Source organism: Microchirus variegatus, assembly GCF_963457635.1.
Source record: "Microchirus variegatus genome assembly, chromosome: 2".
Lineage (NCBI taxonomy): Eukaryota > Metazoa > Chordata > Actinopteri > Pleuronectiformes > Soleidae > Microchirus > Microchirus variegatus.
In genome coordinates this window covers 14655579-14670013 of record NC_139803.1, presented here as the reverse complement: position 1 = coordinate 14670013, position 14435 = coordinate 14655579, and the positions used below count along the sequence as shown (strand labels likewise).

The following is a 14435-nucleotide window of genomic DNA, read 5'->3' as shown; positions in this document are numbered from 1 at the left end:
CTCGTCATTCATTCATTCATTCACCTGTCCTCGTCATTCACCTGTCATCACTCATTCGTCAGTCCTCATCATTCATTCACCTGTCCTCATCATTCTCCTGTTATTATTCATTCACCTGTCCTCATCATTCTCCTGTTATTATTCATTCACCTATCCTCATCATTCGTTCACCTGTCCTCGTCATTTACCTGTCATCCGTTTTGTTTATTTAGTTTGTTTTTCTGAGGCGTGGCCTGTAACTATAGGAATCCAAGTGGAAGACTAGACTAGACAACGTCAATATGGACACGCCCAGATCGGCTCTGATCACTTGCACTATATCATGTGAGGAATTAGTAAGGATTTGCTTACAAATCAGATTTGGGACCTGATTTTTGGCGCATATGTTATTTCGTTTTTTTTTTTTCCCCTCTTCATGACAGTGTGAGCAACAACCAGTCACCTGGTATCCGACCTTTCTCAGACTTTGATATGGATCACATTTCAAAGTGACCTAAATCCAAATTTAAAAAGATCACACTCAAATTGACTGACTGAGTGCAGAGGCAATAGTGTTTGGAGAATTTATTATAATTTTTTTTTTTAACATATGAATTAAAAATCCATATATAGTGTAAAAGTTATTTGGTTTTATTTTGGAGTTGACACAAATAAAAAGTTGAGGATTATAAAACCCTCGATCGACTGTGTGGCATTTGCGCTATGAACGTTGAGTCAGTGTGGGAAAGTATCGCACGCACGCACGCACACACACACACACACACACACACGCACACACACACACGTGTCCTCACTGAGATACAAAAACAAGTTTGTGACCTCACTGAGATACAAATACAAGTACACACACACCTACGCCACAGCCTTGTCCTCCTCCAGGTGAGATTGTGCACTGTATGGATGAGCAGGACCGCACCTTCAGTGAGCACAACCTGACACTGGAGATGGAGGTGTAGCAGTGAGGGGGTTTAGCTTTCATTGTCTCTGCCTTTTGTTTTTCTTCTTCTGGCCCCTCCTGCTTCTTTTAACTATAGACAGGCACATGGCGTTTAAAATAATACCCTACATAGCTGTGCTATTTCATGTTTTTACGTAATTCCTGTCACCGAAACCAGGTACTTATAGTCCAGCAGGGCAAAGGAGATGAAAGAAGTACGAAGTGACAAAGTGCTGGACGGTAGAGATTCCCTGCCTCTGTGACTTGTGGAATTAAGCTGTGTGCTGTTAACGCTCTGAGGACATTTTACGCAAAACTTTACCAAAAACAAGACTGAAAAGAATCACTTTCACAACAGGTATGTATTTTAGTTTATATATATATATATATATACTTATATATGAGAGATGTGACTCATTTATTTGCTCTATTTATTTAAATGTTTTTGTTTTTTTACCTGAACGTGAGACAAATTGCTGGTTAGTAATTTTGAAGAAAGGTTTTCTTTGTTACAATATGAAAAGCTTAATAAAAGGTTGACCCACTGGTAAACATCTTAAATAACTTGTTACACATGACATATAGTAGCAAATGTATGTGCAATACTACCATTTTAATCAGTTAATCATTTCACAACACAAGTGTTTTTATGTTATATTTCTGCACATTAAAACATTGGCTATAAAGGATATCACAAATATACTGCCATTTTCTGGTTTCTCTCAGACATTATTTGTGTATTTTTGTGGAGCTGAGATCTTTCAGCTAATTCTCAGTGTGGCACAGTGAGGAGGGAGTGGAAGCAGAGCCCCAACACAAAAGGCAACATTATTCCCCAGCGGATCTGTGCTACATCCTTCTATGAATGGAGTATTGAAAAACATAACATTGGGGACTAGATTATTTTTCATCCCTCATAACTGAGCCATTTGTCCCAGAATTCTAAGGGGTTTGTTGGTGCAGCCCGCAAATGAGATGGCGGCGGTTCTTGAGTGTTGTGCTGGTGTCAGAATCCCCACCTCCCAGTTGGACGTACAATGACTTCCCTGTGGACTTGCCTCCTTGTGCTGAACCCGCCGAGACAATGCGCCAATGAATATGAACGTGACCTGGATGAAAGCACGGCCATCCAGAGTTGTTGTAGCTGTTGTTTCAGTGTTGTCATGGCAGAATCTACAACAGCGTAATCGTTGAATAAACACTATACAGTGGCCGAAGATTTTAACACCCCATCCACTGTCGACTTCTCCTGCCTCCTGTTCTCCGAGTAGACAAGAGGCGCCCCGGCAGTGTCATCAAGTGCCTAAGCGTTTTGGAGGATTCTAGTGACAGATTGCAGGAAGCAGCATTTATGCCTGACAATGGGGACCACAGAAAGCAGAAATGTCTTTTTGTGCCCCCCGGGCTCGGAATGTCCACTATCTCGAGGGCCCAATATCAAATTCTCCCCTCATCCTCAGCTAATACACATTCCTATGTAAGGTCAGGGGGAATTCTGCATGTGCCAAGAGACAAACAACCTGAGGCCGAACAACATGCTCAGTAACACGCAATTCTATTCATTTCTGGGGACAAATATAATAAGCGAAATGTGGAATTACCCCCCCATGGAAGTTTCAGAATCTTTTGGGAATGTATTCATCCCGGTTTCTTAGCTGTGGAGAATGGAGGGTATTCACCATCGGTCGTAGCACTATCTATCACTGATTATTGAGTGATTGACTGTGAATCCTAATATTCTCTGTGTGCGGGGGAAAATCCCCTTGAAATCCACAGAGCAGGTGTCTGCCTCTGTCGGTAACACAAGCCTCCCCCAGCTGTTGATGATGCTGGCCAGCTCGGACATTAACCATCCTCAGCTCGTACCCGTCAATGTAATAGACCCCACCCAGATCATCTTGTTGCTGCCTCCGTTTATCTGCTGCCTGGCTGGTGCATGGTGGCCATTTTGTGCAAACAAGCCCTGTTCCTGGTGTGTGTTTTTTTTATACTGGCAACAGCAGCATTTGTTGGTGCTATCTGATCATTTCTGGGAAACAAGGGCAAGTTAATCCGTCCCTGATTCTGGTTGCGTTTCACCAAAAGTAAAAAATGGTGCCTTTCTGCTCACTATTCAGCTGGTTTAAAGGAGGTACACTGAGATGGACAAACATGGAAATGGAGGGAATAGAAATACTCACATACTCACAAGTCACTTATGGTGCTTTAACACTACTTGGCTCGGCTCTACTGAGCTGAATCAAAACCCATATTCGGACAATATGGGTCCTAAGCGGGTTTGTCCGTGGTTTCCATGGTGGGCCCCACTTGTGTTTGCCCACATTGGCTTCCCATATGGAACCCATGTTACATCATTTGCCCACTTCAAGCCTATGCCCAATTAATACCCAGGTAGCTTGGAAAGGGAACTAAATGGGCATGGACTTTAAGTGGGGCCAACCCACGTGTGACCCATATTTTCAGTCCCGAATATTAACCCAATGGGGGCTTACATGAACATCCTGGCCGGGTATGATATGCATAGATCCAAGCATCCGTTTTCTACCGATCTATCCTCCACATGAGGGTTGCATGGGGGTGGTGTGCCAATCTCAGCTCACATAGGGCGATAGGCAGGGTACACCGTGGACAGATCACCAGTCCATCACAGGGCCACATAGAGACAAAAAAAACATCCACTCACATCCTCACACCTAGGGTCAATCTAGAGTGTCCAATTGACCTAAACCCCAAATCTGCATGTTTTTGGACTGTCATAGGAAACCGGAGAACCTGGAGAAGACCCACGCACACACGGGGAGAACATGCAAACTCCATGCAGAAAGGCCCTTGCTTCGTCTGGGTCTCGAACCCGAGTCTTCTTGCTACAAGGGCAAGAGTGTCATAAAACCAAATCCCTCCAAAAAGTGCTAATATAGCATGACATAACGTCCTTACAGCTCTCTCAGGTCCATCTAGAATGATGTACATGACACTATTTTGTTATTATAGACACATTTCCCAAAGCGTGACTGCAGGCTCCATCAGAGGAAACGGTACAATACTATATTTAGACGAGTCTGAAGCAGGACAAAAATAGCAATTGCTTTGTTGAACTGTAGCATTATCACGCTGTCATCTAGTCCACTTAGATGTGTGTTCACACAGTTGACTGACTGACTGTGTGTGTGTTACAGGTGTATGGTCAGTCAGGCAGCCATGAGGAGCCAGCGTGTGGTGGAGAGCGAGTGTCGGTGCTGGAACCCGGCCGTCTGGCTCCTAGTATCTCTGTTGGGAACCCTGATCTTGGTGGTCATCGGTGTGTTGCTACGATTCGGTGAGTGTGTGTCTTCCATATGGTTATATAAGGTATTGATCCATTTGTACTCACACTGACCTTGATGATTTCTTTAGACCCACCTAGAATCCACCTAGAATCCTGCTATATCACGTTAAAACAGGAACAATGTGAAATTCATTTATAGAAAGTTCTCAAGGTCAGTTTTCATACATTGGCTCACGACCAAAAAAAAGACTGGAAGCGATTCTCAAGCTTTACGAAGAGCTATTATTTACAGTTTGACATCAAACAAATACCTCAGTCATATTCCAGTATACTTGCAAAATTTATTTTGAGAAGCGGGATCTTTTAAAAGTCAGTTTCATGGGAAAGATTGTGGTTTTACTTGTCGACATATCATATGACCTCTTGTGTGTCAGTGCATGACCACACCTTTGACACATTAATAATACTCAAGAACTGGGTGTATCTAGGATGGAACTCCCTGTGGAATAGTGCTTTTCTGTCCACAGTCGCTGGCCTGAGCTTACCACTGATACTTGGCTAAAAGCCCTGCACTTACTTCAAACAGAGCATGGATCAATCCCAACCAATGGACGATCTCTTCAATTGTGCCGACATCAAATGATTGGCTCTAGCATGTGCCTCGCTAACATTTTCTGTATTCTAATTTCAGGAGACGTGAAAATAAACAAACGAGCATCATACAGTAAGTGATGCTTAATATTGACTCCTCTGTTGCTTTCTTAGAATAGGAACCGTGTCTTCCCACAACATAAACCAGATCACAATATGCGTGAGACACAGTAAACAGGTATAAGAACAAGCCCCGGAGCTAAAATAGGTAGTTTTTCTATGCGTGCAATGTACATGTTTTGCTGTCCCAAAAAAAAGGGAAAAGTCTGTGAAATGAGCTACGCTGGATGTAATGGCTAACAAAAAAAGACAAATACAAATACAAAAAAAAAAAAAGTCCCTCTGGTGTCTTTGTAAGTCGTTGATACCTGAGATATTAGTCTTCAGGCACCAGAACATTCTGTATACAGGCCCAGAAACTTCTCAGGACAATGTGGGTCAGGTTGAAACACGATATATATGACGCAGAGCCAATTTGGTCATTTTGTGCAAAAACTCAAATATATAAACAAATAATTTGAAAAGAGAACAGGAAAACCAATTTTTTTCCAGTTTTTTTTTTTTTTACTTTCACAGGCACTTGGGTCATAAACCAAAATCCTTTCACATACGTAGCCTTATAAAAAGCCTCCCACTTCACACAGTTTTACTCTTGGATATTTTACATCATTTTATCATATTTCTTTCAATCCCTCTGTCATTTACCTTTCATTTATTTATTTGCATGCCTCTCTTATCCACAGTTTTACTTTGGTTTATTTATAATAGTTTTTATGCTGCTTATTCACTTGTTATCAGGATTTATTTTAGTATACATTTACTGATAGCTGTAACTCTACCTCGTGTGCAAACTGGAGCGATTTCCTCCTTTTTCATGCATGATCAATTCCAGCCTTAACGTTTTTTGTTATTTATTTATTAATGAAAAGCTAAGCAAATAAAGATTAATCAATCAATCAATCAATTAATTAATTAATTAATAAGAATGCCATAAATAAATAAATCATTAATAAATAAATAAATACATTCATAAATAAATAAATACATTCATAAATACATTATTTAATAAATAAATAAATACATAAATAAATAAATACATTAATTAATTAATAAATAAATTAATAAGAATGCAATAAATGTTGACTTTCCAGCCTTTCCAGCCACTATTTTAGTTGTAGCTGATGCAGAGAAATTGTGGATTCAGTCTTCAGTGTCTAGTGTTAAAGGAAATGTAATATGATATATAATTTAGATATAGACTACAGTATCTATGGAACACCAAGCTCGTCCTTTTCCTCCTCCATTTCATCCCCCCCTTCTGTTTCAGACCCTGGGAGGCTAACCTCAGCTGGTACACATTACCCAGGTAAGAATACACTATACAGCCGTCGGCATAATGTCCTGACACCTATATGTTCACTTTAAACAACATCTGCATTCGGGTCACACGATGGTAACATATCAGTGGCAGGCTGCGTGTCAGTAAAGGAGAGCACAGAGGGCAGATCCATGCCTAGGGCTCTTAAAACAAGGCCACATTCCCACTTTCTCCAATTCCAAAACCCCCCACTCACTCACGGAAAACTGAAAGAGTGCACGGGTCCTACTTTGAAATCTGAAAATCCTCCGAGGTCCACACCCAAACCTGATATAACAACCCTGATCGACAAGACTATAGGTTCAATAATTTAATAATTAGTCCGCTTTAATTAATGTTTGAAGAGTTTAGCTTCACAACAAGCTGTGTAATTATCCGTCAAGACAAACAACAAATTACGGGTGCGAAATCTGAAAAAAAGGCCTGTATGCTGAGCGGCTGACGCTCGCACGTAAATGTCCCGATATTAAACCGAACATCAACATGAAGAAACCTTTAAAACCCTTTAACACCGAGCGTTTCGCAGACAACGTATGTACGTATTTTCGCATTACCTTATTTACGCGACAGTTTGTGCAGTCGGAAAAATGAAAATGTTCCATTTTTTGGCCTGTTTTTTTCTTCATGTTAAATTGTTAATACACTATTTTAACATGCAGTAAATTGTAAATAACTGTCAGATATTGAAAGTTATTCTGGAAAAATGGACAAAAGCACTTACTCACAGGACATTTTATGGCCTTTATATGGTTAAAATAAGCAAAAAAAAAGTCAAGACGGACATTTTGAGGTATTTACACATGTGCATTACAAATTACAGAATACAGTGGATCTACAAAGACACAAAACATTTAGTCACAGGTATCTGGAACTGAAAAGTTTAGTAAATCACATTATGATTAGATTCACAAATTCATCCTGCGGGCCAGATCGGACCCTCCGGTCGGGCCGGTTCTGGCCTGTGGGCCGTATGTTTGACACCCCTGTGTTAAAGGATTAACAGGCAGAAAGAACAACGCAGATCAGCCGAACATGTTGAACTTCAACACCACACTCAAAGTCAGTTGTGTGGAGTAAAATTAATCTGAAGGAGAGGAGCATATGTGTCTGATATTGTATATGCGTCCGATATTGATTGCTTCCCCACCCCTCCCCCCCACTCTCCAAAGTACGACTGGTGAACGGAAATCACAGGTGTGAGGGAAGATTGGAGGTGCTGTACGATGGCCAGTGGGGCACAGTGTGTGACGATGGTTGGGACATCGTGAACGCTCGCGTGGTATGTGACCAGCTGAAGTGTGGAATGACAGTGGGTGATGAGAGGAACAACAGATTCGGACCCGGCAAAGACCCCGTCTGGATGGATAACGTGCGATGCACGGGGTATGAATTGGCCCTCAGTCAATGCGGAAGTAACGGCTGGGGCGTCCACAACTGTTACCACTATGAGGATGTGGCTGTTATCTGCAAAAGTAAGGGCCTTTATATACAACTTCTTGTAAGCTAAAGTACACTCTTAGAAATAAAAGTTCTAAGTAGAACCATATAAGGTTCTTCGGCTTGTCCTCATAGGAGAACCCTTTTTGGCTCCAGGTAGAACCATTTTATAAATGTTCCACCAAGAACCCTTTTAAAACCCTTTATTCAGGAAAGGGGTTTTAAAGGGTTCTCTGGATGAAAATGGTTCTTACTGGAACCATTAGTGCAGTGGTTCTCAAAGTGCGGCCAGGGGGCCAATGGCGATGAATTACAGTTGATAGTTTTAATCCAGGAGATACTAAGCTTGTTAAATGTTTATTGGACATTACTGGATACAGACCAATAAGTGTAAACAAAAATACTGGGTATTTACTTGGTTTCTATATATGGTGAATTTTAGTGTATTATTGGGTTATAAGCTGGTATTAAGCAGGTAGCTACAGCCCCCAATTACTAGCTATTTACCCAGTAAATATATGGTAACAGAAATGTGTTACTTGGTATTAACCTGTAATTAGAAGGTAAGAACAATGGCCAAAATACTGGGTTATTACCTAGTAAATTATAAAGCGTTATCATATTAACGTTTATATTACTTAACGCTAAACTGTAGAACTGCAATCTGGTCATTAAAATTATTACATATGAGATTTCTTTCTGGTTTTTTTTCCCTTTGGCGGCCCTCAGTCCAATGTTGGGTTCCTAAATTGGCCCTCAGGTATCAAAGCTTGAGAACCCCTGCATTAGTGTTACCAAGAACTCTTGAAAAACCCTTTCTTTGGGAAAGGGTTTTTCAAAAGCAAATGGTTCCAGGTAGAACCTCAGCCCAAGTAGAAGAACCCTTATTTCTAAGAGTGTAGGTGAGGTTCTACTTTCCATTTCCATTTTATTTTATGTCATGTGTTGCTTCTATTATTTTTTTGCTGCCAGACCTAACGGAGGAGGCAAGAGGCATTGGCCAATACACTGCCCCGACTTCTCAGAACCCTTTAGGTGAGTGGCCCCTGCTTTTATCTAAACACACACACACATATATATATACATATACATATATATACATATATAGATATACATATATAGATATACATATATACATATATTTATGTATATGTATATATGTATATATACATATACATATATATACAGTACATATACATACATATATACATATACATACATATACATATATACATATACAATGAACAAAAGATCTGTCAGTTCAAATGTGTTCTTTTGTGACTTCAGTATTTGAAATACTTCATTCAGATTTACCTTAGAGACACAAACTGACCACACGAGGCAGCAGTGGACCAGCAGCGCCCATGTCCCTGCAAGCTAAAATCTATGATTTTTCCGATGGCTCATAAATCTTAGCAATGCAGTTGTGTTTTTGTTTTACATCATCAATTCAGGCAGTGGATGGCCAAGTGGAAAGGGAACTTGGCTCATGACCGGAAGGTTGCCAGTTTAAGTTCCCGCCAAGTCAAGGGCGGGGAAACCCCAGCATGAGCAAGTTACCCAATCCCCATTGCTCAATGTCAATTGACAATTATTTTCATTAACGATTACTCTTGATAACTTTTGATCGAGTACTACAGTTTTAATGATATATTTGTTACATGAAGCCGAGAAACCAGAACATATTTATGTAAGAAGCTGAAAAATCAGCTAACTTGTTTTAATAATTGGAAAAAAAACAAAACGCAAACCAATTACTCAGTGAATCATTCGCTATTTTGATAATCAATTAATTGATTAAAAAATTTTACATTTGAGACTAATGTAGATTCTAATAGAGTTCAAACAAATGTATGGAAACATCTGACTCTAAAGTGCTCCATCCTGCTCTCGGTGTAGGTGATGGCAGCATCAGACTGGTGAATGGAGGACATTCCTGCCAGGGCCGAGTAGAAATCTACTACAATGGAAATTGGGGAACAGTGTGTGACGATATTTGGAACCACAACAATGCCGTAGTGGTGTGCAGACAGCTGGGATGTGGCGATGCTATCGCTGCACACAACTCCTCCTACTTTGGACAAGGGACCGGCCAGATACTCCTGGACAATGTTGACTGCCAGGGATACGAGTATGAGATGGGCAGCTGCAACCACATAGGCTGGACTGTTAACAACTGTGGCCATCATGAGGACGCTGGAGTCTCCTGCCATGGTACGCTGATCTCATTGTCATTGGATGATGACGATTGCAAATCAAGATCGTTTTTTTTAATCACAAATATGCCATGCCATTAGTTCTGTCAGTTTGTTACTGCGCTGAAAACCACAAATGTGAATTTCATGGAGGTGGGAAGGGAAAATTCAAGGGATCACAAAAGACAGAGGGAGTCATTTTACGAGCAACAGTAAATATCTGTGTTAACTGTCATGACAATTCGTGATATAGTTGTTCAGGTAGGTTCTTACAAAGAGTGGGTGTCCCAACTGAAAAGGCCCGGTCACCCTTGGACCACAGCCGAAATTGTGGAATGACAAACAAGGCTTTTGTCCAAAGCGACTTACAAAATAAGTTTTGGAAAGAAATCCACTGGATAGGAACAGTGGTCTGACAGAGGGTGCAGAAGGAGATGCAGGGTAGGGGGTAAGGTAAGTGCTAGGAGAGAAGATGCTCTTGAAAGAGCTGGGTTTTCAAGAGCTTCTTGAAGACAGACAGGGACACCCTCTGTTCTGGTAGGACACACAAGAAGAGTCTGGATCGTCTTGTGCAGGGTGTTGGCACCGCCAGACAACAGAACTTTGATGAACGGAGTTTGATGAACGGAGTAGTCGAGGGGTAACTTTATGAGAGCATTTAAGTACACTCTTAGAAATAAAAGTGCTAAGTAGAACCATATAAGGTTCTTTGGCTTGTCCTCATAGGAGAACCCTTTTTGGCTCCCGGTAGAACCTTTTTATAAAATGAATGCACGTGACAATTACAATTACAAGATTTATCTCAGACATAAATGACAGCAGAAGTTTTGATGTAGATATAAAATGTGCTCATTTTCATTTCTGTCCACTTGAGGCTTCAGCACTCTGGAGGATCCTGTTTCCACTGAATACCAGACGGAAACATATACCACTGAAGGTAAACAACCACACAGCAAAGCAAACATCTAACTGCACGTGCAAATCATCATAAAACAAAATGACATGTTATATTAATAATTACAGTAATTATAAACAGATACTGTGATGCCCCGAGTCGCCAAGTAATGTTATCATTTGTTACATCTTTCCTCTAGCAACAGAAACTATTACCACTGTTACCACGTCACCAACCACAACGCCTTTAACCACAACCACCGAAGCAGGTACCAATAACTAACAACTATAAATGATTGTGTACATTTAATTAAAAGACACAATCAGAAATACTGCAGTGGTGATTTAATCAATGTATTCCAACAGGTCCAGCACCTGTTCGTTTAGTTAACGGACAGAAACCCTGTCAGGGCCGTGTAGAGATCCAATACAACAATGAGTGGGGGACAGTGTGCGACGACAACTGGAATATGAACAACGCTGAGGTCGTGTGTCGACAGCTCGGCTGTGGAAACGCTGTCGACGCCAAACTCATGGCATACTTTAGCCAAGGTTTTGGAGAGATCTTAATGGACAATGTGGACTGTGACGGCACTGAGGGGGCGTTAATGGATTGCAACTTCCCGGGGTGGCGACTACACAACTGTGGACATAATGAGGATGCTGGAGTTATCTGTGACGGTAAGACTTGAATACAACATCAGGCTCTGATCTAAAAAAGTTACCTTTGCAGTTGTCCGTCATTAGTTCAACTCAGATTTCCTATTCATCCAGTCATCTATGCTGAGCTGTCCATTTGCAAAGCATGACTAAAGGCCCTGGTATACTTCATTTACACACCCAAAGGACAAATTTAATTTATTTGAGGCTAATTACAGACATCCATTCACTTCGATAGCACAGAATGTGCAGGCTTTTTAATCTGCACCTCAAGGTGGAGATGTACCACGACAGGAGGTCTGTTTTAGCCAAGGACGATGCAGCGGAGGAGAATAATTACTATTTCAGTAACAAAAAAGCCAATGCAGAAATCAAAATGGAGATTGGAGGTCTACCACCACATTGGTGTGTCTGCTCACCTCCCTAGTCTCCCGCTGGTCATTTAAAGGTGCATTATGTAATAAATCTAAAGCAACTGGCCATAAAATCCTCCTAATATGTCACAGAGACTCAGGAATAATGTTCATATAACAAACTGAACTCACCAAAAACAACAGTACAGACAAAATATTTGCATTGAACAAAAATCTTTTGCAGACTGCAAATCATTTTTATGTTTTGAAATCATGTTTTGGCATGTGGTGCCACCTACCGCCGTCTACCAATCATTGCAGTCAGTAGAGTCTCAGCTGCCGAGAAACCACGGGTTGCCATTTACGTCAGAAAACGAAACCTAAAAGACCTTGGTATTTTGAATTTGAATGTAGTACCCGTTTTTTGGCCACATTCTTACATATGGCGTCTTTAATTATTAAAATAGTCCATCGTCTGAACCGCTGAGTTGAGGTGACGGAATCTGGCTTACAGACGCCACCGCATTGAGACGCTAAGTCATAGCATCACATGCCTTCAGCAGGTAGTTTGAATGGGCAACTGGCATGTTAAGTGTGTGGGGCAAGTAGTAGCCATTAGCATTGCATTACAAAATCATGGGCCTTTGCAAAGTGCACTCCCTCCTTAAGGGAACCAAGTAAAAGCCTTCCTATATTGATCAGCAGGATAATTCTAAATGAGCCTCACTAATGCTTCTGTGATGTTTCCTGGTATTTCCTGAGTATGCCCAGGGCACTAAAGGTTTTCTCCCTTCTCTCCTTAGGGAATGAAACCATAACTGAAACTTCCACAGCACCTACCACGGTTACCGTAGAAGAGAGCTACATCCAAGCTGAGTCGCAATCAGCTGGTGAAGGTATGACCAAATATGTTGTTGCACCATTAAACACAAAATCGACCAATTTGATATAAAATCACACTGAATTTATATGACTTTTCTTTCTTTTCTCAAGGAATGCTGACACTGGTGGGTGGCCAGCACCGATGTGAGGGTCGGGTGGAGATTTACTTGAATTTTACATGGGGAACGGTGTGCGATGACGCGTGGGACCTGCCTGACGCTGAGGTGGTGTGTCACCAGATGGGCTGTGGAGAAGCCTTAGAGGTCTGGAAAGAGGCTTTCTTTGGTGAAGGGACAGGAGAAATCCTGCTGGACAATCTGAAGTGCATAGGCACAGAGGAGTCTCTGCTGCAGTGCTCTCATATCGGAAGGGATGTGCACAACTGTGACCACAGTGAAGATGCCGGAGTCACCTGCTCACTGTCATGATTTCAGTTTAACCACCAGGAGGTTGTTGTACCAACCTATAGGACTTGTGTGCATAATGTAAATAACAGCTTTCAAACTGGTGTAGGAACACTCCTCCTCCACCACCACCACCATGATTACATATTATGACTATCTATGCCTATTAAGCACTTTATAAATAAATAAATATATGACATAAAATACAATGTACACTGTATTTGATTACCTGAGAAAAGCAAACCTTTAAAAGCCTGAATGTCTTTCTTCTCCCATTATTTTTACATTTTCTACTTCAGACCCTAAATATAACAATAGGGAAGAATGCAATAGGTCCAGTACTCCTACATGTCATTGGGTGGCAGTAGGGAGCATAGTAGCGCATAAGGCTCACCTTATTAAGACAAGAGAATTAGTGTAGCATGACAAATGTGATAAAAGTGATAAGAACATGGAGGTGGCCGAGAAGCACTGCTTGGGTCCTGTCAAAATTCTAACCCAGATGAGACGACTAGCACGAGTGGTGGTCAAAAGAAAGCAAAAGCTGCGGTAATACTGTACTGTATTGGGTACTTTGTTTGTTGGGGTGCCCCAGCTCTTGACCTGGTGGGGAACTTGAGCTGGCAACCCTCCGGTTACAAGCCAAGATCCCTTTACACTTGGCCATGGACTGCTCCAACATTATTACCAGTAATGATATTCGCCAATAATAATAAAAAATCCTCTGGCTACAGAAGCAGCGTAAAAGAGGTAGATTTAAGTTATTTGATTTAAGTTGTACCAAATCACAATTTCTTTATTGTCATTGCACAAGTACAACAACATTGAGGTGGAGCTCTCAGTAATGGTACTATTTAAAGGCACCACATGTAAGAATGTGGCCAAAAACGGTTACTACACTCAAATTCAAAATACCAAGGTCTTTTAGGTTTCGTTTTCTCTGCCATTGTAGCTCAGACGTAACTGGCAACCCGTGGTTGCTCGGCAGCTGAGACTCTACTGACTGCAATGATTGGTTGACAGTGGTAGGTGGCGCCACATGCCAAAACATGATTTCAAAACATAAACATGAGTTGCGATCCGCAAAAGATTTTTTTTAATGCAAATATTTTGGCTGTACTGTTGTTGTTGGTGAGTTCAGTTTGTTTTTTCTTACATTATTCCTGAGTCTCTGTGACTTAATAGGAGGATTTTATGGCCAGTTGCTTTTGGTTTATTACATAATGCACCTTTAAATAAAATTGGATATATATAACTTACTTTATCCTGCCGCTTATGCCTGGGAGGGCATGTTTTAAAAAATACAGTGGTGGCACAGTGGCTAGCATTGTTGCCTCACAGCAAGAATATCAACCAGTTCGAATCCCAGTTCAACTGAG

The 14435-nt window shown here is 41.1% G+C and overlaps 1 protein-coding gene across 1 annotated transcript; it reads left to right on the top strand.

The window, feature by feature from the left end:
* Window positions 1–3417: 3417 nt before the first annotated feature.
* LOC310944758 (scavenger receptor cysteine-rich domain-containing group B protein) lies at window positions 3418–13080 on the top strand (the record flags this gene model as incomplete). The annotated part of the gene is made up of 9 exons (XM_083910568.1): window positions 3418–3446; window positions 4114–4253; window positions 7401–7703; window positions 9568–9882; window positions 10738–10800; window positions 10958–11026; window positions 11124–11438; window positions 12574–12666; window positions 12764–13080. The coding sequence occupies 9 exons, from the start codon at window positions 3418–3420 to the stop codon at window positions 13078–13080; spliced, it is 1644 nt and encodes a 547-aa protein (XP_083766694.1).
* Between the last annotated feature and the right edge of the window lie 1355 nt (window positions 13081–14435).